The sequence below is a fragment of the Panulirus ornatus genome, chromosome 44 (assembly GCF_036320965.1).
Source record: "Panulirus ornatus isolate Po-2019 chromosome 44, ASM3632096v1, whole genome shotgun sequence".
Lineage (NCBI taxonomy): Eukaryota > Metazoa > Arthropoda > Malacostraca > Decapoda > Palinuridae > Panulirus > Panulirus ornatus.
The window spans coordinates 4310739-4334418 of NC_092267.1; the positions used below are offsets into that span (position 1 = coordinate 4310739).

At 41.2% G+C, this 23680-nt stretch overlaps 1 protein-coding gene across 3 annotated transcripts in view; it reads left to right on the top strand.

Moving 5' to 3' along the window:
• LOC139762680 (uncharacterized) overlaps positions 1-23680 on the top strand; it is a 168236-nt gene that overhangs the window by 104615 nt on the left and 39941 nt on the right. Inside the window, exon 8 of one of the 3 annotated variants that reach the window (XM_071687637.1) lies at positions 4958-5908. The exons of 1 other annotated variant lie outside the window; for it this stretch is intronic. In XM_071687637.1, the coding sequence (XP_071543738.1) occupies positions 4958-5243 (286 nt within the window). In that variant the 3' untranslated portion in view covers positions 5244-5908. Of the gene's footprint in view, positions 1-4957; positions 5909-23680 lie in introns of those variants that run through there. One more of the 3 variants, XM_071687636.1, reaches the window with a different exon arrangement.

The following is a 23680-nucleotide window of genomic DNA, read 5'->3' on the forward strand; positions in this document are numbered from 1 at the left end:
TTTCATGATAGGCAGAGGTGGTGCAGCTTAGCATGATCCTTACAGCCTTATCTTGTATTTCCTTGAGCATCCATAACTTTGTCCTCTTGACGTCAATTTTGTGGCTTGCGTTATGATATATGACAGATCTCAAGCATAATGTAGAGCTGCCTGACGGAGATTACAGAGAAGCCAATGCTCCCACTGGCCACTGTGTGCTGCAGGTATAGGTGGGCTTTGCAGGACTGCATAAGGGCTTGGGTCTGGCACTTGTAGCAGCCAATAGTGACACCAAGGTACCTATAGCAGGCAGCATTGTCGAGGCTCATGCCCTGTATGTGAAACATAGGGCTCCTGTCGGATCTGCTGATGAGAAACTTGGTCTTGCTGGGTGAGATTACCAGGCCTATGGAGTTACACACAGGTGAATTTGTTGAAGGCATATTCCAGGTCTGTGTCATTGCTTGACTGTGGGACAGTATCATCTGCTTAGATCATCTTGATGATGCCATTCATCTTGATGCATGCTATCACATTCATGAGGACGTAGAAGAGGTTGGACAACAGAACTCCACTCTCAGGGGTGCCAAAAAAAAAAAAGCTCCATCTTCCTGTTGGAGTGCACCCCATCCAGGTACACAGATGCATACGTCAGTCTTGTGATCTTAGATGATCAAGAGCATCTTGCCACTCATGATTTTACCAAGTTCTGCAAGGAGGGTGATCAAGTTCACCTTGTCAGAGGCCCCCTTGAGATCATTGAAGGCTGTGTACTTTGCCTGGACATTGCTCTTGACCTGATGAATGCAGTTGTGAGTACTCCTTCCAGGTAGGAAGCCGGAGAGGCACTTGCTGAGTCGATGATTCATTAGATGCTGGAGCCTCTCAAATACTTTACAAAGATAGGATGTTAGAGATATTGGCCTCATCTTGCTTGGCTTCTCAGGTTTGGGTATGGGAATGATGTCGGAATATTCCAGGTTTAAGCTTAAGGAGGTTCCTGCCCTCCAAATAGCATTATACAGACGGAGGATTGGATTCCCTCTCAGGGATGCAAGGGCGCTGATGACTTCATAGGGTTATTCCATCCTTTCCTGGACTTATTGACTTTCTCAGCATCAGTTCAGCTCTCAGCTCAAATTCAGTGAAAAGGCACACCTCTGAGGTCCTCTCTCCTGAGGGCTCTGTTGATTTTGTTTATCCTCTATCCTTCTTTATGGCTTGTCTAACTTTGAAGGGAAGACCATCATAGTCAGAGGCTGATATCCACTGGATGAAAAGCTCCTCTGCCTTGGCAGTTGGATTTGGGTGTCTCAGTTCTCTTTTCTTCTTGCCACTGATGATATTGACCTTGTTGACTACTGAGGACAAGGGGACTGGTCATTGATTTTCTGAAGTTGTTCCACTGCCTTTGCTTTGCAGCCCTCTTGATCTTATTAGCTTGTTTGGCCATTTGCTGTAAGATGGTATAGTTGTTTGGTGTTGGATTCAGCAAGTAGTCTTGCTTGACTGTTTTGTAGGCCTTGTTGATTTTCTTAACTTCATCTCCATTGTACCACCTGTGAGAGAAGAGGGCTCTTCTGCCTAGCTGCTGACCTCTACTCCTGGCAAAACTGATAATGATCCCTTCTGTGCTCTGCACTAAATCCTCCTCAAAGAGATCAACATTAGGGTCCCCCTGGGAGGACATCCTGGTAGAGTGCTCATCATACCACAACTGCAGTGACTCCATTGTCTTATCTCTTGCTTGGAAGGAATAGACAACCTCTTTCTCGAGGGAATTCTCCTGGGAAGCAGTCTCGGCAGCTCAACATTTGATACATTGGCATAATGATAAGATTTAAGTTCAACTACCTCTGTGTCATAGTGGATTCCGACATCATTTAACAGGATGACATAATTGAGCATATTTGCTCATGTTGGTATTCACTACTCTAATGCTGGCATCAGTAAGCCAACTGTAGAGGGTGAGCCTGTTGCAATTGTGCCTGACTGTTCTATTTCTGCCCAAGGTACAGTAGATGGCATTAAGATCTCTAGTAAGGATGGCAAAATCGCTGTCAACATGGGTCTGAAGGTGCTGTAGATCTGTTGAGTTGTCCTTGTATTAGGCATTGATAACAGCAACAACAGAGCAGCCACAGGTGTCCATTATCCTGACCACAACAGCATCGCACCCATCACCAGTGTAAGGCTGGGGTGCCAGGGTTGCAGGAGGGATTTTCTGCATAGATTATCAATCCCCTGGTAGGCAGGGGTCCCTAATGCCATCTGTGGTCTCAACGCTGGGTTGCATAAGTGCAGCATATCCTGGTATCATGTGCTTTAATGGTTCCTAATGTTTTGTCTCCTGCAGGCAGACAACACCCACACTGTGTGACCGCATGCTGCTCGAGGGCTATATCCTTATGGGCAAGGCTGTTAACATTCAAGTGATGATTTTCAGGGTACTGGGAGAAAGGGGGTTATCAGAATACTGACTCATGATAAAGAGGAAGGCTCTGCAGTGTCGACATAGTTGGTTAGGTCTGCTCAAATTTCATCCTGTATGCTCAGTACCAAATTCCATCTATGAAAGATGAGGCTTTTGCAGGCGCTGGGAACCAAGTGATCAATAAGCTAATGTATAGATTTTCCACTCAAGCTTCTTGATATGGCAGCCCAGCAGGCCACATGAAGTTGTCCTGTTCTGGATATGGACTTAGTTGGCCATTAGTTAACTGAAAGTGGATTGTTGTTATTAACAGGCCTCTGAATATTTGCAGCCTTATAATCATAGCTTGGAAAAGACATTTGTGTGAGGAAGTACCAGGGTAAACTGAGTGTAGAATGGCAAAAGGTGAGAGCTAATGATGTGAGGGGAGTGGGTGAAAAATGGGAGGTATTTAAGGAAGCAGTGATGGCATATGCAAAAGATGCATGTGGCATGAGAAAGGTGGGAGGTTGGCTGATTAGAAAGGGTTGTGAGTGGTGGGATGAAGTAAATTTGTTAGTGAAGAGAAAAGGGAGGCATTTGGATGATACTTAAAAGGAAGAAGTGCAGATGACTGGGAGATGTATGAAGAAAGTGGCAGGAAGTCAAGAGGAAGGTTTAAGGGTTGAAAAAGAGGACGAATGAGAGTTGGGGTAAGAGAGTATTATTAATCTTCAGGGAGGATAAAAAGATGTTGTGGAAGGACATAAATAATGTGTAAGATGAGAACAAATGGGAACATCAGTGAAGGGGGCAAGGGGGAAGTGATAAGAGGTAGTGATGAAGTGAGAAGGAGATGGAGTGGATATTTTGAAGGTGTGTTGAATGTGTTTGATGATAGAGTGGCAGATGAAGGGTGTTTTGGTCGGGGTGGTACGCGAAGTGAGAGGGTCAGGGAGAAGAGGTAGTGAAAGCTTTGAGTAAGATGAAATCCAGCAGGGCTGTGGGTTTGAATGTATTGCAGTGGAATTTATTAAGAAAGGGGGTGACTGTGTTGTTGATTGGTTAATAAGGATATTCAGTGTATGTATGGATCATGGTGAAGTGCCTGAGGATTGGTGGTATGCATGCATAGTGCCATTGTACAAAGGCAAAGGGGATAAAGATGACTGTTCATACTACAGACACATAAGTTTGTTGAGTATTCCTGGAAAATTATATGGGAGGGTATTGATTGAGAAGGTGAAGGCATGTATGGAGCATCAGATTGAGGAGCATTGTGGTTTCAGAAGTGGTAGAGGATGCGTGGATCAGGTGTTTGCTTAGAAGAATGTATGTTGGAAATACTTAGAAAAACAGATGGATTTGTATGTAGCATTTATGGATCTGGAGAAGGCATGTGACAGGGTTGATAGAGATGCTTTGTGGAAGGTATTAAGAGTATATGGTATGGTAGGTAAGCTGCTAGAGTCGGTGAAAACTTTATCGAGGATGTAAGGCATGTTTACAAGTAGGAAGAGAAGAGAGGGATTGTTTCCCAGTGAATGTTGGTCTGCAGTAGGGGTGTGTGATGTCCCCATAATTGTTTAATTTGTTTTTGGATGGGGTGGTTAGGGAGGTAAATGCAAGGGTTCTGGAGAGAGGGGAAAGTATGCAGTATGTTGGGGATGAAAGGGCCTGGGAAGTGAGTCAGTTGTTTGCCAACAATACAGCTTTGGTGACTGAGTTTGGAAAAGTGTGTGAAAGGAGAAAGTTGAGAGTAAATGTAAATAAGAGCAAGGTTATTAGGTTCAGTAAGGTTGAAGGACAAGTTAATTGGGATGTAAGTTTGAATGTAGAAAAATTGGAGGAAATGAAGAGTTTTAGATAAATGGGAGTGGACTTAGCAGTGAATGGAACCATGGAAGTGAAAGTGAGTCACAGGTAGGGGAAAAGGACGAAGGTTCTGGGAGCAATGACGAATATGTGGAAGGAGAGGTCGTTATCTTGGAGAGCAAAAATGGGTATGTTTGAAGGAATAGTAGTTTTAACAATATTATATTGTTACGAGGTATGGGCTATAGATAGGGTTGTACAGAGGAGTGTGGATGTATTGGAAATGTAATGTTTGAGGACAGTATGCGATGTGAGGTGGTTTGATCGTGTAAGTAATGAAAGAGTAAGAGAGATGTGTAGAAATAAAAAGAGTGTGGTTAAGAGAGCAGAAAAGGGTATGCTGAAATGGTTTGGACATATGGAGAGAATAAGTGAGGAAAGATTGACAAGGAGAATATATGTATTGGATGTGGAGGGAAGAAGTAGAAGTGGAAGACCAAATTGGAGGTGGAAGGATGGAGTGAAAATTATTTTGAGCGATTAGGGCCTGAACATACAGGAGGGTGAGAAGTGTGCAAGGAATAGAGTGAATTGGAATGATGTGATATACTGGTGTCGACATGCTGTCAATGGACACAACAAAAACAGCATTTTGATCCCAGTTTATTTGGCATTTATAAATATAAAACAGTGTTCTTATGATTTTGCTCTTTTTTTCATGACATAGGTGTAATGAAAAAAATATTTCAGGTCTGTGGAATCATCCTGCAACACTGGAAATGCATTCTGCCAGCAAAATTTTTCTCCAGCCATTCCACGAAGCAGTACACCAATTGAAGAGGAAACAAGATTGGACTGCTTGACAGTAGACCCCATTGTAAAAGTAACTAAAGAAGAGTCTGAAACAGGAACATCCCCTGAATCTTCTGACACATCTGAGTCAGATGATGATAGTGATGATGATTCTGCCGAGATGGAAATGAGTGAAGATGCAACACCACCACAAAGCAAACAAAGCTACTGTGTTGTTATGTAGCAGCATTATAAGAATGAATCCTTTAGGTGAAGCTAAATGGGTTCCATTTCACATGTACTCAAATCTTTTAAAGACTCTTTTCTTTTCCCTGTACCTTTTGACTTTTATGTGTGTCTAAGTTCCAGAAAAGAATAGCATTCCTTTAATGTCTTTATTATTGCACATTCTGTGTGTTGATTTATTTGAAAACACTGTGTGATGAAATTTGGTTCCAGGTTTTTATGTTTATAATTTACATTTATATATATATATATATATACATATATATTTTTCTTCTTTTCATATATATTCGCCTTTTCCCGCATTAGATAGGTAGTGTCAAGAACAGAGGACTGACCTATAGAGAAAATGATCCTCACTTGTCCCCTTCTCTGTTCCTTCTTTGGCAAAGTAAAAACTGAATGGGAGGATAAACAGCCCCCACTCCCTCCCCTTTTAGTCACCTTCTATGACACATAGGAAATACGTGGGAAGTATTCTTTCTCCCCTATCCACAGCATTATATTTTTTTTTCTTTTTGTAATATTTATTATACTTGATCACCGATTCCTGCGTTAGTGAGATAGCTCCTGGAAACATGGGGAAAGACCCATCCACTCATATACACACATATACAAACACGCTCATACACATACATATACATACATTTACATATCAACATACACATACACAGCCATATACATATATATCCATGTAGATATTCATACTCGCATGCCTTCATCCATTCTCAGTGCTACCCTACCTCAAAGGAAACAGCATCACCTCCCCCTGCGTCAAGGAGGTAGCATTAGGGAAATGGACAAAAAAGGCCACATTCAATCACATTCACTCTACCTGTCATGTGTAATGCACTGAAACCACAACTCCCTATCCACGTCCAGGCCCCACGGACCTTTCCATGGTTTACCCCAGATATTTCACATGCCGTGGTTCAGTCTGTTGACATCACGTCAACCCCTGTATACCACATTGTTCCAATTCACTCTATTCCTTGCACAGCTCTCACCCCCCTGTATGTTGAGGCCCCATCACTCAAAATATGTTTCACTCCATCCTTCCACCTCCAGTTTGGTCTTTTGCTTCTTGTTCCCTCCACCTCTGACACATATATCCTCTTTGTCAATCTTTCCTCACTCATTCTCTCCATATATCCAGACCATTTTGACACACCCTCTTCTGCTCTCTTAACCACACTTTTTATTACCACACATCTCTCTAACCCTTTCGTTACTTATTCAATCAAACCACCTCACACCACATATTGTCCTCAAACATTTCACTTCCAGCACTTCAACTCTCCTCCGTACAACCCTATCCATAGCCCATCCCTTGCAACTGTATAGTATTGCTGGAACTACTATTCCTTTTAACATACCCAGTTTTGCTCTTTCAGATAACGTTCTTTCCACACATTCTTCATTGCTCTCAGAATTTTCACCCCCTCCCCCATCCTATGACTCACTTGCACTTTCATGGTTTTATTTGCTGCTAATCCACTCCCAGATATCTAAAACACTTCACTTCCTTCAGTTTTTCTCCTTTCAAACTCATCCCAACTAACTTGTGCCTCAACCCTCTTGAACTTAATATCCATGCTTTTATTCACATTTACTCTCAACGTTCTCTTTTCACACACTTTTCCAAACTTAGTCACCAACTTCGGCAGTTTCTCACTCGAATCAGCCACCAATGCTGTATCAATAGTGAACAACAACTAACTGCCTTCCCAGGCCCTTTCATCCCCAGCAGACTGCATTCTTGATTGCTGTTTCCTGCATCAACAGGGTAGTGCCAGGAAACAGATGTACAATGGCCCATCCACTCATATATTGCAGAAGTTGGTGACTGAGTTTGGTAAAGTATGTGAAAGAAGAAAGCTGAGAGTAAATGAGAATAAGAGCAAGATTATTAGGCTCAGTAGGATTGAGGGACACGTTAATTGGGAGGTAAGTTTGACTGGAGAAAAACTAGAGGAAGTGAAGTGTTTTAGATACATGGGAGTAGATTTAGCAACGGATGGAACCATGGAAGCGGAAGTGAGTCACAGGGTGGGGGTTAGGCCAAAGGTTCTGGGAGCGTTGAAGAATGTGTGGAAGGCGAGAACATTATCTTGGAGAGCAAAATGGGTATGTTTGAAGGAATAGTGGTTCCAACAATGTTATTTGGTTGTGAGGCATGGGCTATAAATAGGGTTGTGCGGACGAGGGTGGATGTGTTAGAAATGAAATGTTTGAGGACAATATGTGGTGTGAGGTGGTTTGATCGAGTAAGTAATGGAAGGGTAAGGGAGATGTGTGGTTGAGAGAGCAGAATAGGGTGTATTGAATTGAAATGGTTTGGTGACATGGAGAAAATGAGTGAGGAAAGGTTGACCAAGAGGATATATGTGTCAGAGGTGGAGGGAACAAGATGTGGGAGACCTAATCGGAGGTGGAAGGATGGAGTGAAAAAGATTTTGAGCGATCGGGGTCTGAACGTACAAGAGGGTGAAAGGCTTGCAAGGAATAGAGTGAATTGGAACGATGTGGTATACCAGGGTCAACGTGCTATCAATGGATTGAACCAGGGCATATGAAGCATCTGGGGTAAACCATGGAAAGTTTTGTGGGGCTTGGATGTGGATAAGGAGCTATGGTTTCTGTGCATCACACATGACAGCTGGGGGCTGAGTATAGACAAATGTGCCCTTTTTTTGTCTGTTTTCCTGGTGCTACCTTGCTTACGCAGGGGGGTGGCATTGCTGTTTTCTGTGGGGCGAGGTAGCGCAAGGAAACATGAAAGAATGGCCCAACCCACCCACATACACATGCATATACATATATATATAGAACATATATATATATAGAAATATGATAATAATAAATAAAATAAGATAAATATATATATATATGTAGATGTGTGTATGATATTTATGACTACTGAAAGCTTATTTTTTCATGTAATACATCAAAATACTCTGAATCATACCCTCTCCAGAGCAAAACAGATGTGCGTTCACTCATACTAAGATGTTTCTCTGTACTCGGTGCTGTGTGTACATATAATCTTAACAAACCCAACGGCTTTCTCATTCATCCTTTGAGGGATAAAGCTATGGTAAAAGAAAAAAAATCCTGTAGACAACAGGATATTTGCAAACTTTTTCAAATTTTTTTGAACCATTCAGACAATCCCAACATTAGTTTACACAAATTTAAAAGGCAACTTGATAGCATAGAATGTTCAGGAGTTCCATGGTGTAGAACTTTCTCTCCATACTATACAAATAGGATATTACATGTAGCCTTTATCTCTAAGACCTTTAACCCTTAAGGACAAAGCGAAGAAAAGTTGGATAGATCCTCAGGATGGAATTTTGTTAAAAAGGAAATATGTTTTATAGTAGTCCTATCAGTTCATAGTAAATATCAAGTGAAGTAAAAAAAAGAAAATGGGAACTTAATAATTTGTTGCTTTACAGAAATGTAAATTTGATACACTGGACACATTCAGCTTGTGTGTTTGTTGACTTTTGCTGACTCATTTACTTTCATCTTGTCCTCCACCACCAATGGATTGATACCATGCAAAACTTTCCGGAGTATTAACTGCAAATCTGTTAAATCACTGTCACTAATTATACCTCGTAGGCTACCATTAGATAGCCATTGGTTAATATAGTATGTACTGAATTTGCACCCCTGAGCCATTCCTTCACTGGTGTTACATGGGTAACTTGACTTTAGCATTGTTTCCCGGTGATAATTATGGTTGATAGTTACGTGTGGCATCTTGTCATACAGTACAGTAGGGTCAGGACATAGAACGAGATAAGTACCAAAAAAGTTTGTGCAGTATTAAATTGTGCCATGTGATGTCATCTATTTCCATGGAGAGAATTGGTTAGGAACAGTGGGGAGAAAGAAATAAAGAAATATACTCATATATATGGTGTGGGAGGCAAGTTGTTAGAAGCAGTGAAAAGTTTTTATCGAGGATGTAAGGCATGTGTACGTGTAGGAAGAGAGGAAAGTGATTGGTTCTCAGTGAATGTAGGTTTGTGGCAGGGGTGTGTGATGTCTCCATGGTTGTTTAATTTGTTTATGGATGGGGTTGTTAGGGAGGTGAATGCAAGAGTTTTGGAAAGAGGGGCAAGTATGAAGTCTGTTGGGGATGAGAGCTTGGGAAGTGAGTCAGTTGTTGTTCGCTGATGATACAGCGCTGGTGGCTGATTCATGTGAGAAACTGCAGAAGCTGGTGACTGAGTTTGGTAAAGTGTGTGAAAGAAGAAAGTTAAGAGTAAATGTGAATAAGAGCAAGGTTATTAGGTACAGTAGGGTTGAGGGTCAAGTCAATTGGGAGGTGAGTTTGAATGGAGAAAAACTGGAGGAAGTGAAGTGTTTTAGATATCTGGGAGTGGATCTGGCAGCGGATGGAACCATGGAAGCGGAAGTGGATCATAGGGTGGGGGAGGGGGCGAAAATTTTGGGAGCCTTGAAGAATGTGTGGAAGTCGAGAACATTATCTCGGAAAGCAAAAATGAGTATGTTTGAAGGAATAGTGGTTCCAACAATGTTGTATGGTTGCGAGGCATGGGCTATGGATAGAGTTGTGCGCAGGAGGATGGATGTGCTGGAAATGAGATGTTTGAGGACAGTGTGTGGTGTGAGGTGGTTTGATCGAGTAAGTAACGTAAGGGTAAGAGAGATGTGTGGAAATAAAAAGAGCGTGGTTGAGAGAGCAGAAGAGGGTGTTTTGAAATGGTTTGGGCACATGGAGAGAATGAGTGAGGAAAGATTGACCAAGAGGATATATGTGTCGGAGGTGGAGGGAACGAGGAGAAGAGGGAGACCAAATTGGAGGTGGAAAGATGGAGTGAAAAAGATTTTGTGTGATCGGGGCCTGAACATGCAGGAGGGTGAAAGGAGGGCAAGGAATAGAGTGAATTGGAGCAATGTGGTATACCGGGGTTGACGTGCTGTCAGTGGATTGAATCGGGGCATGTGAAGCGTCTGGGGTAAACCATGGAAAGCTGTGTAGGTATGTATATTTTGCGTGTGTGGACGTATGTATATACATGTGTATGGGGGTGGGTTGGGCCTTTTTTTTTTTTTTTTTTTTTTTTTTTTTTTTTTTTTTTTTTCCCCCCCCAAAAGAAGGAACAGAGAATTGGGCCAGGTGAGGGTATTCCCTCAAAGGCCCAGTCCTCTGTTCTTAACGCTACCTCGCTAATGCGGGAAATGGCGAATAGTTTGAAAGAAAGAAAGAAATCAAATGGTGTACCAAATAATACTCAAACGTTATCCAGGCAATGAAAATGATGTAAATACATAAAGGTGATAGACTTCGCTGCATATTTGTTACATTTACATTTATTCAGGATTTGCAATCGGCTAGGGAAAGTTTTTCCTGTATGCTTTCTAATTATGTTGACGATTATTAGTTCATGCATTAGGTAAGAACCAACTGAAGAGAAGTATATAGAAAAATATATATAAGATATAACTTGCATTGTCATATACAGAAAGTGATGAATTTTTTTAAATGAAATACAATTACTCGCATGGCCTACCTGAGTTGCCTACTCATATTTCCATGAATTTTCTTAATGTGTAACTTATTTGTAGTGTATGATATAAAGGATTTACAATTTACCATATCATTCATCGAGTAAGATGTATGTTTTGAACGATAAGATGACTGCTCGCCTCCCTGAACTAGAACCATTTTAAACCGTGCACTCCTGTACTGCCTATATTTCTGTTACAGTATTTTCTCTATGTAATTCATTTTTAGTGTATGAATTAGTCTTAAACTTACTAAAGAGGTTTCCATAAAATTTTAATAAAATTTTATTTACTGTAGTGTAGGATGATAATGTAGATACCCAGTATTTCATGCTGTTTTCAATGGGGCAGGATGGCGCTGGGAATGGATGAAGGCAAGCAAGTATGAATATGTACATGTGTATATATGTATATGTCTGTATGTATATGTATATGAGTGAATGGGCCGTTTGTCGTCTGTTTCCTAGTGCTACCTCATTGACGGAGGAAACAGCGATCAAGTATAAAAACAAATGGCATCCTAGCAACATTTCTGTTGTATAACAACTGAATATTATATTTCTATATCTCCCATGATGATGTGATCATTACACGAGATTGCCCTAGGGAACATGTGTTTCATTTCCCTGTGGTTAAGAAGGGAAACCCTCCCCTCCTTGTATTTTAACTTTCTGAAAGGGAAAACAGGAGTCATGCAGGGAGTGCTCATCCTCCTCAAAGGCTCAGATTGGGAAAGTTGTTCAGTGTTGTAAATGGAAATGGTGAAGCGCTTGTAGGTTTATGTGCTGAAAAAGGACGGGTGATTGGGAATACCTAGTTTAGAAAGAGAGATATACATAAGTATGTAAATAGGATAGATGGCCAGAGAGCATTATTGGATTATGTGTTAATTGATAGGCATATGAAAGAGAGACTTTTGGATGTTAATGTGCTGAGAGAGAGGCAACTGGAGGGATGTCTGATCATTATCTTGTAGAGCCAAAGGTGAAGACTGTAGAGGTTTTCAGAAAAGAAGAGAGGATGTTGGGGTGAAAAGGGTGGTGAGAGTAAGTGAGCTTGGAAAGGAGACTTGAGTGCAGAATGGCAAAAGGTGAGAGGAGATGACGTAAGGGGAGTGGGGGAGGAATGGGATGTATTTAGGGGAGCATAGATGGCTTGCATAAAAGATGCTTGTGGCATGAGAAGGGTGGGAGGTAGGCAGATTAGAAAGGGTAGTGAGTGGTCGGTTGAAGAAGTAAGATTGTTAGTGAAAGTGAAGAGAGAGTTGTTTGGACGATTTTTGCAGGGAAATGGTGCAAATGACTGGGAGATGTATATAAGAAAGTGGCAGGAGGTCAAAAGAAAGGTGCATGAGGTGAAAAAGATGGCAAAAGTTGGTTGGGATGAGAGAGTATCATTAAGTTTTAGGGAGAATAAAAAGATGTTTTAGAAGGAGGTAAATAAAGTGCATAAGACAAGAGAACAAATGGAAATGTTGGTGAAGGGGGCTACTGGGGAGGTAATAACAAGTAATGGTGAAGTGAGGAGATGGAGTGAGTATTTTGAAGGTTTGTTGAATGTGTTTGATGATAGAGTGGCAGATATAGGGTGTTTTGGTTGAGGTGGTGTGTGAAGTGAGAGGGTCAGGGAGAATGATTTGGTAAACAGAGAAGAGGTAGTGAAAGCTTTGTGGAAGATGAAAGCAGGCAAGATGGTGGGTTTGGATGGTATTGCAGGGGAATTTATTATAAAAAAGGGGGGGGGTGACTATGTTGTTGATTGGTTGGTAAGGATATTCATTGTGTGTATGGTTCATGGTGAAGTGCCTGAGGATTCATGGAATGCATGCATAGTGCCTTTGTACAAAGGCAAAGGGGATAAAGGTGAATGTTCAGTTTACAGAGGTATATGTTTGTTGAATATTCTTGGGAAAATATATGGGAGGGTATTGATTGAGAGGGTAAAGGCATGTACAGAGCATCAGATTGGGGAAGAACAGTGTAGTCTCAAGTGGTAGAGGATGTGTGGATCAGGTGTTTGCTTTGAAGAATAAATGTAAGAAATACTTAGAAAACAGATGGATTTGTATGTAATACTTATGGATCTGGAGAAGGCATATGATAGGGTTGACAGAGATGCTTTGGTGAAGTTATTAAGAGTATATGGCAGGAGGTAAGTTGCAAGAAGCAGTGAAAAGTTATTGCCAAGTAAGTAAGGCATGTGTAGGAGTAGGAAGAGAGAAAAGTGATTGGTTGCTAGTGAATGTCGGGTTACGGCAGAGGTGCATGATGTCTCCATGGTTGTTTAATTTGTTTACGAATGGGGTTGTTAGGGGGGTGAATGCAAGAGTTTTGGAGAAAGGTTGGTGACTGGGTTTGGTAAAGTGTGTGAAAGAAGAAAGGTGAGAGTAAATGTGAATAAGAGCAAGGTTTCATTAGGGTTGAAGGACAGGTTAATTGAGAGATAAGTTTGAATGGAGTAAGTGAAGTGTTTTAGATATCTGGGAGTGCTTTTAGCAGTGGATGGAACCACAGAAGCAGAAGTGTATCACAGGGTTGGGTAGGGGGCAAAGGTTCTGGGAGCGTTGAAGAATGTATGGAAGGTGAGAATGTTATCTTAGAGAGCAAAAATGGGTATGTTTGAAGAAATAGTGGTTCCAACAATGTTAAATGGTTGTGAGGCATGGGCCTGAAAAACGTTTTGAGCAATCAGGGCCTGAACATACAGGAGGGTGAAAGGCGTGCAAGGAATAGAGTGAACTGGAATGATGTGGTATACCGGAGTCGAAGTGCTGTCAATGGATTGAACCAGGGCATGTGAAGCATCCGGGGTAAACCATGGAAAGTTTTTTTGGGCCTGAATGTGGAAAGGGAGCTGTGGTTTCGGTGCATTACACATGACAGCTATATATATGTCTGTGTATGTATATGTATATATACCTTGAAAGGGTGAAAGCATGTACAGAGCATCAGATTGGGGAAGAGCAGTGTGGTTTCGGAAGTGGTAGAGGATATGTGGATCAGGTGTTTGCTTTGAAGAATGTATGTGAGAAATACTTAGAAAAGCAAATGGATTTGTATGTAGCATTTATGGATCTGGAGAAGGCATATGATAGAGTTGATAGAGATGCTCTGTGGAAGGTATTAAGAATGTGTTGTGGGAGGCAAGTCGTTAGAAGCAGTGAAAAGTTTTTATCGAGGATGTAAGGCATGTGTGTGTGTAGGAAGAGAGGAAAGTGATTGGTTCTCAGGTTTGCGGCAGGGGTGTGTGATGTCTCCATGGTTGTTTAATTTGTTTATGGATGGGGTTGTTAGGGAGGTGAATGCAAGAGTTTTGGAAAGAGGGGCAAGAATGCAGTCTGTTGTGGATGAGAGAGCTTGGGAAGTGAGTCAGTTGTTGTTCGCTGATGATACAGCGCTGGTGGCTGATTCATGTGAGAAACTGCAGAAGCTGGTGACTGTTTGATAGTGTGTGAAAGAAGAAAGCTGAGAGTAAATGTGAATAAGAGCAAGGTTATTAGGTACAGTAGGGTTGAGGGACAAGTCAATTGAGAGGTAAGTTTGAATGGAGAAGAACTGGAGGAAGTGAAGTGTTTTAGATATCTGGGAGTGGATTTGGCAGTGGATGGAAGCGGAAGTGAATCATAGGATGGGGGAGGGGGCGAAAGTTCTGGAACCGTTGAAGAATGTGTGGAAGTCGAGAACATTATCTCAGAAAGCAAAAATGGGTATGTATGAAGGAATGGTGGTTCCAACAATGTTATATGGTTGCGAGGCGTGGGCTATGGATAGAGTTGTGAGGCGGAGGGTGGATGTGCTGGAAATGAGATGTTTGAGGACAATATGTGGTGTGAGTTGGTTTGATCGAGTAAGTAATAATAGGGTAAGAGAGATGTGTGGTAATAAAAAGAGTGTGGTTGAGAGAGCATAAGTGGTGTGTTGAAATGGTTCGGTCACATGGAGAGAATGAGTGAGGAAAGATTGACCAAGAGGATATATGGGCCAGAGGTGGAGGGAACGAGGAGAAGTGGGAGACCAAATTGGAGGTGGAAAGATGAAGTGAAAAAGATTTTGAGTGATCGGGGCCTGAACGTGCAGGAGGGTGAAAGGCGTGCAAGGAATAGAGTGAATTGGAACGATTTGGTATACCGGGGTCAACATGCTGTCAATGGATTGAACCAGGGCATGTGGAGCGTCTGGGGTAAACCATGTAAAGTTGTGTGGGGTCTGGATGTGGAAAGGGAGCTGTGGTTTCAGTGCATTGTTACATGACAGCTAGAGACTGAGTGTGAACGAATGTGGCCTTTGTTGACTTTTCCTAGCGATACCTCACACACCTGCAGGGGTGGGGGTTGTTATTTCATGTGTGGCGGGGTGGCGATGGGAATGAATAAAGGCAGACAGTATGAATTATGTACATGTATATATATGTATATGTCTGTGTATATATATATATATATGTGTATACGTTGAGATGTATAGGTATGTATATTTGCGTGTGTGGATGTGTATGTATATACATGTGTATGTGGGTGGGTTGGGCCATTCTTCCGTCTGTCGAGTAAGTAAGGTAAGGGTAAGAGAGATGTGTGGAAATAAAAAGAGTGTGGTTGAGAGAGCAGAAGAGGGTGTTTTGAAATGGTTTGGTCACATGGAGAGAATGAGTGAGGAAAGATTGACCAAGAGGATATATGTGTCAGAGGTGGAGGGAACGAGGAGAAGTGGGAGACCAAATTGGAGGTGGAAAGATTGAGTGAAAACGATTTTGAGTGATCGGGGCCTGAACATGCAGGAGGGTGAAAGGCGTGCAAGGAATAGAGTGAATTGGAACGATGTGGTATACCGGGGTCGACGTGCTGTTAATGGATTGAACCAGGGCATGTGAAGCGTCTGGGGTAAACCATGGAAAGTTGTGTGGGGCCTGGATGTGGAAAGGGAGCTGTGGTTTCGGTGCATTATTACATGACAGGTAGAGACTTGTGAACGAATGGGGCCTTTGGTGTCTTTTCCTAGCGCTACCTCGCACACATGAGGGGGGAGGGGGTTGTTATTCCATGTGTGGCGAGGTGGCAATGGGAACAAATGAAGGCAGACAGTATGAATTATGTACATGTGTATATATGTATATGTCTGTGTGTGTATATATATGTGTACATTGAGATGTATAGGTATGTATATTTGCGTGTGTGGACGTGTATGTATATACATGTGTATGTGGGCGGATTGGGCCATTCTTTCGTCTGTTTCCTTGCGCTACCTCGCTAACGTGGGAGACAGCAACAAAGCAAAGTAAATAAATATAAATAAATTAAAAAACAAGGGGTGAGAACACAAGTTCATGAGGAGACTGTTTGTGTGTCTCCAATCAAAGGCATCCGATCACTCTTTCTCCTGCTTCTTGGCCCCAGCTCCTTGCCAGCAGTGGAATAGGGGTTTGAAATTTGCTGACACTACCAGTGGGACTTTCCATGATAACTTCCACTTTTTTTGTGTTGATTACAGAGGGCTTGGCGACCACCAGGTCTGTCCTTGGACCTTCACTAAGTTGAAGTTTACACATACATGTAGATTTTACAATGGGTTGACATTTAGGATACAAAATATACTAGTGGTAACTGGATATGGATAGAGTTGTGCGCAGGAGGATGGATGTGCTGGAAATGAGATGTTTGAGGACAATGTGTGGTGTGAGGTGGTTTGATCGAGTAAGTAACGTAAGGGTAAGAGAGATGTGTGGAAATAAAAAGAGCGTGGTTGAGAGAGCAGAAGAGGGTGTTTTGAAATGGTTTGGGCACATGGAGAGAATGAGTGAGGAAAGATTGACCAAGAGGATATATGTGTCGGAGGTGAAGGGAACGAGGAGAAGAGGGAGACCAAATTGGAGGTGGAAAGATGGAGTGAAAAGGATTTTGTGTGATCGGGGCCTGAACATGCAGGAGGGTGAAAGGAGGGCAAGGAATAGAGTGAATTGGAGCGATGTGGTATACAGGGGTTGACGTGCTGTCAGTGGATTGAATCAAGGCATGTGAAGCGTCTGGGGTAAACCATGGAAAGCTGTGTAGGTATGTATATTTGCGTGTGTGGACGTGTGTATGTACATGTGTATGGGGGGGGTTGGGCCATTTCTTTCGTCTGTTTCCTTGCGCTACCTCGCAAACGCGGGAGACAGCGACAAAGTATAAAAAAAAAAAAAAAAAAAACTACATTTACTAGTTACTTCTACTTCATTGATATCTTACAGTTGTTATAAACAGATTTCAAAGTTTTCATCAACTTGTCTATGTTGGGTATCTTCTCACATGCTTCCCCTTGACAGTTTAAACTGCTTTGTGAATCACCTTAGGATAAACCACTGTTGCGGGTTTGGAACCAGATTCTTCTGGACCTACTTTGAAATCTTTACATCACACACCAAGATCTATACAACTAGATCTAGTAGCTTTCTCTGCACTCTTATACCAAGTTTCAGGTTGTTCAGAGTCCCCTGAAAACTTGGGAGATTCTAGCCTTTGGCTAATGATATGTGTCACCACTTGAGAAAGGGTTAGTACTTGGTGGGCTGGCCATGTTGTCTTGGTTAATCACTCCAGATCTGAGGTTACAACGATTTGTCACGTAATTTCTACGTCACCAGGTGTGGTGCTGCTGGGAACATTTAAATTTTATCAAGAACTATTACTTGCGAATTTGTAACTTTTTATGATTATAAACAAACCGTTATAAGTTTACTACTCTCAAGGAACACTTGCGAACATGTGAGTGGTAAAACACTGATGGAGGACAGCTGGGACATAATCTACTGTCTATGCGCCAAGGGCCTTCAACAGCTAGGTTGAGCTGCTCTGATGCGAAGTGTCTGCGATGTCACTTATGAGTCACGTCACAAACCTCTCTCGAGTCCCGGATGGTTACATAATGTCATGTCATCGACCAGTGTTTGACAGTAGAACCCTTGTCGTCATATGACGTCAGCGTACACAAATCAATTCCCCAGCAATGAGCCAGGGATGTTTGATCAAGCAGACGCACCAGGGTGTCTTACCTTTCTTGTGGATGACTGAACAGGTGTTGATGGATGAGCTGATATCCACCTGTGCTGAGTGGATGGATCGGGAGATTACAGGAAGTCAGTAGTAAGTTTGGAGCAAATGGTTTGAAAACCTCATGAGGTGTTGCACTGACTAGGCAAAATTGACTGTGACGTGCTGGGAGCTTGTTGATGTAATCAATGATTTGGCTGCCCCAACACAGCCGTTAAGTTGATAGCTGCTTCCATCGATTGCCTGCTATTCGTGAGTGAATGATGAATAAACGAATAATGGTACTGCACTAATTGGTTCCCCGATGTTTTCATTTATTTACTGTCTTTCACTGACTTCTCAACAGAGGTCTGTCTAGAATGATATATAAAACACTGCACTCGTTGAGTAGAGAATCATCAGTCACTAAGGTCCACAAATCGGAGACGCAATGTTCTTGATAAGGGAATCCTTTACTGTCTCTAGAAGGAATCCTGACACTGACACCATTATCTGCCTGAAGTCTTCTCAGACTTGCAGTTAAAGCCTGTGCTTAAACAAATATATTTATTCCTAAACTTAACAAACAAGGTGTGAGAACATAATTTAGTGAGGAATCTGTGTGCGTTTCCGATCAAAGCCAGCAAATCACTCTTTCTCCCACTTCTTGGTGTCAGCTCCTTGCTAGTGGCAGAGCAGGGGTTTGAAGTTTGTTGACGCTACTAGTGGAACTTCCACTATTCTTCTATGCTGATTATACAAATATACATATGTGAATGGGAGAGATGGTCAAAGGGCATTATAAGATTATGCATTAAATAATAGGCATGTAAAAGAGACTTTTGTATGTAATTGTGCTGAGAGGAGCAACTGGTGAGATGTCTGACCATTATCTTGTGGAGGCAAAGGTGAAGATTTTTAGAGGGGCGAAGGTTTTGAGAGTGATGAAGAATATGTGGAAGGAGAGAACGTTATCTTGGAGAATAAAAATGGGTATATTTTAAGGAATAGCTCCAACAATGATATATGGTTGTGAAGCATGGGCTATAGATAGGTTTGTACAGAGGAGGGTGGATGTCTTGGAAAAGAAATGTTTGAAGACAATATGTGGTAGGATGTGGTTTGATTGAGCATGTAATGAATGGGTAAGAGAGATGTGTGGAAATAAAGTGTGGTTGAGAGAGCAGAAGAGGGTGTTGAAATGGCTTGGATATATGTAGAGAATGAGTGAGGAAAGATTGACAAAGAGGATATATGTGTCAGAGGTGGAGGGAACAAGGAGAAGCGTGAGACCAAACTGAAGTTGGAAGGATGGAGTGAAAAAGATTTTGAATGATTAGGGCCTGAACATATAGGAGGGTGAGAGGCTTGCAAGGAACAGAGTGAATTGGAACAATGTGGTATACCAGAGTAGATATGCTGTCAATGGACTGAACTAGGGCATGTGAAGCATTTGTGGCAAACCATGTAAAGGTATGTGGGGACTGAATGTGGATAGGGGGCTTTGGTTTTGGTGCATTACACATGACAGCTAGAGACAGTGAATACAATGTAGCCTTTTTTGTCTGTATTTCCTGGTGCTACCTCACTGAAGCACGGGGTAGCGTTGCTGTTTCCTCTGGGGTGGGGTAGCACCAGGAATGGATGAAGGCAAGCAAGCATGAATGTGTGTATGTGTATATATGTCTGTGCATGTGTATGTATATGTTGATATGTATATGTGCATGTATGGGCATTTATGTATATATGCATATATGAGTGGAAGGGCCATTCTTCATCTGTTTCTTTGCGCTACCTTGCTGATGCAGGAAACAGCAATTATGTATAATGGAAATCCTCCCCTCCCATCTCTGATTTTCCAAAAGAAGGAACAGAGAAGGGGGCCGAGTGAGGATATTCCCTCAATGGCTCAGTCCTCTGTTCTTAATGCTACCTCTCTAACGGAGGAAATAGCAAATGTATTTGAAGAAAGTATCTATCTTTATTTATAACACCTATTCCAACTGGGACTCCATCAAGGGGGTGGCCATAGCAATAGAGTCTCCATAACTAGTGAACTTCAGTGTTGCTTCTTAGCCTTTAGTGCCTCAACCTTAACAGGCCCACTGGCAGAGGGCAACTCTAGCGCAGTGTTTGTAGAGGCTCTTACCTAATGTTCCTACAATCTACTACTACCTAATGCTCCTGCCATCTACTTCAACCTAATGCTACTGCCGAAATAATCCAAGTTACTACTACTCCTACCATTTTCTCAAAAGGCAGCACTAGCACATAGTGCTCACCACGGGAAAATCTAGAGTTATGAAGAATGAGCTGTGTGAGTTAATGTTGTCAAGTGTTGTGAGTAAAAAGTAGAGATTGTATGTTTGTCAACAGAAAGCCAGTAATCCATGTGTGGGTGAGGCAGAAAGGAAGGACAGCTCCCTAGGTCAGAGGAGTGCAACTTTACAATTGAAGTGGTAGCTCACTATGCAACTGTCACTAACCCTCTCAATACCCAGGTGGGTAGTGCTGTAACATACCTCCTTGGTTGTTGGCTGCCTACCAACTACTACCTACTCTATATTCATTTAGTACTTCCCATGTATTTCCTGCATGTCATAGAAGATGGCTTAAAGGGTTGGGAGCATAGGGCTGGAAATCCTTCCCTCCTGCTTTACTTTTACAAAAGAAGAAACAGAAAAAGGGGCCAAGTTCTTGAAACTACCTCCCAAATGCAGGATATGGCGAATATGCATGAAAAAATACATATAAACAATGCAATTCATCGTATTGCTCATGAGTAAGATGTACATTTTGAACTGTGAGGTCAGCACTCACCTCTTTGAAATGGAATGTTTTAAAATTGTACAATACTGTACCACCCCTATTTCTGTTACAGTATTTTTCTTAATATTCTACCGTATTTAGTTCAATTTTAGTGTATGGATTAGAACTCTTTTAAGATAATTTTTAGAATACACCACCATATTTTAGGGGTTAGACCAAAGGCCAGAAATGCACAAAATTATTCTCAAAACTTTATGTAAACAATGAAAATAATATAAAGTACTTTAATAATACACTAAACATCATATAGATGATGAAAATAATCTATAACATAGTACTTACTGAAAATTTTACAACAGCTTCTATATCTGCCCCCAAATCTTGAGCAGACTGATTACCTATTCCAGTAAGATGTTTTTATTGTGATAGATTAAAACAGTATCAAAGATAACGTGGCTGTATAAGAATTTTATTCATAGGTTCTGTATAATCCTCACTGCCGTTGATTTTAGTTATGAAACATACAGTGAGCAAATGCATCCTTTCTTTGTTCCTGGAGCCACCTCTTAATGCTGGAAACGGCAATTAGGTGTGGAAAAAAAATATGATGCATGTACAAATGACACTGCTAGATGCTATGTTGAATTGTATGAATGGTATTAAATGCCTCTGTCCATATATAAAATGCTGATGCCCAGAAAACAACTAATAGATGAATTTTGTTTTCCAGTAGGTCAGGCATCAGAGGAAGCTTTAGAAGCAACTCGTAAACCTATAAGAAGTGCAAAACAATGACATTTGCAGTCATAAAGAACGAGATCAAACACATACCTAGTAAACTGGTAACTGTAGATTTCAGATCCAATGCTGGCCAGTTTAAGAAAAGGCAGGACAGCACAAAATATATTCCATTCCATCTTATATATTTACTCAAAGTACCTGATTTTGGTCTTGAACTCCTCAGTAACTTACAAGTAATACTATGTACAAAAGTACATGCATGTCTTCATTTTTATGCTTCTTACTTATTTCTTTTATATATTCTCATGTTGTTTGAGACATGTAATGTCCATGCATTTATTAGATTTATTGCTGATTTTCTTTCTGGAAAAATGTAATTATGTTAACTTATCACTTGTCCCAAAATACATGTTTGTCATATGCATACCATATATTTTATCCTTCATGTTCTTCAGGGTATTTGAATTTATTGAAGAAAATAATGATATGAATGTTAGAAAAAAGATATACATGTTCAGTGTTTCCCATTTTAACAAGGTAGTACAAAGAACAGGAAAGGAAAGGTCTCCTTTAATCATGTTCATTCTGTATCTGTCATGTATAATGCAGCAAAGCAACAGCTTCCTATCCACAACCAGGCCCCACAGACCTTTCTGTGGCTTCCCCCAACTGCATCAAATAAATCCTCTTTGTCAACACGTTCTCACTCATTCTCTCCATATGTCCAAACCATTTCAACACATCCTCTACAGCTGTCTCGACAATCCTTTTTGTAGTACCACACCACTTTCTTACCCTATCGTTACTTATTTGATTAACTTTCCTAACACCATAGATTATCCTTAAGCATTTCATTTCTAATACTTTCATCCTCCTCTGCATGTCTTGCATCCACACAACATTGTTGGGTCTACTGTATCTTCAAATATACCCATTTTCTCTCTCTCAGATAGCAACCTCTCTTTTCACACATTCTTTAGTGCTCCATGAACTTATGTCCCCTCACTCACTGTATGACTTACCTCAAATTCCGTTGTTCTGTTCACTGCCTTGTCCACCCCTAGGTATCTTAAACACCCTACTTCCTCCAAGTTTTCTCCATTTAAACTTGCACCCCAACTGATCTGACCCTCAACCCTGCTAAACTTAATAATCTTGCTTTTACTCACATGTACTCTCAGCTTCCTTCTTTCAACACACTCTTCCAAACTCGGTTACCAATTTTTGCAGTTTCTCTCTGAAATCTGCCACCAGTGTTGTGTTATCAGCAGACAACAACTGACTTGCTTCCCAAGCCCCTACATCCTCTGCAGACTGCATACTTACCCCTCTAAGACTTTGCATTTACCTTCCTTACTACTGTGTCCATTAACAAACAAACATGGAGACATCAGATTTCCTTGCCACAGGCCAATCTTCCCTCATAACCACTCACTGTCCTCTCTTCCCACTCATATATATGCCTTATACCCTGGATAAAAATTTCTCTGTTTCTAAAAGCATTCCTTCCATATGTCATATCTATCATCTCCATCATATACTTTCTCTAGATCCAAATTAGCGAGGTAGCTCCTGGAACAAAGAAAGGCCACATCTGCCCACATCCATTCTTTATCTGTTGTGTAATGCACCAAAATTACAGCTCCCTACCTGCATCCACACCCCACATACCTTTCCATGGTTTGCCCTAGACACTTCACAAACCCTGGTTACGTCCATTAACAGCACTTCAACCTCATATACCACATTATTCCAATATACTCTATCCCTTGCACCTTTCACTCTTTTGAATGTTCAGACCCAGATCACTCAAAATCTTTTTAACTCCATCCTTCCATCTCCAATTTAGTCTCCCCATCCTCCTTAGCTAAATGAATACAGGTTTTCGTGTCATTTTGTTTATATTGTGTCCAGTTTTCAGTACAGTATTATGAAACAGAAATTCTTAACATTTTTGGCTTTGTACACATTTATTGGTAACTTTTTGAGCTGATTTAGCCATTAGTAATCTTTGTTCATTGGATGCTCAGCATGCAAAGTCTAAATAAATGATTGTCTGCCACAGTGATCTTAACCATACTTTCATCCTCATTGTGCTAAGTGACCTTTTTGGTATGTCAAAGCAATTAGAATTGCTTATTGAATGGAAAGGAATAAATCACTGCCCTTTACTAAGCAGTTTTGAAATTCCATTTTCTAATGCATCTTGATTTTGTTCTTTTTTGGCCACATCTCTTACAGGATTGCAGTTTCATGTGTCTTGTTGATTTCGTACGATTCATTGATTTTTGTAATCTGATTTTTGAAATCAAATCTGATGCTTGTCATTTGTACTGGATGAAGCAAGGGCAGACTAAAAAAGATTGTATTCAGTGCAGCAAACT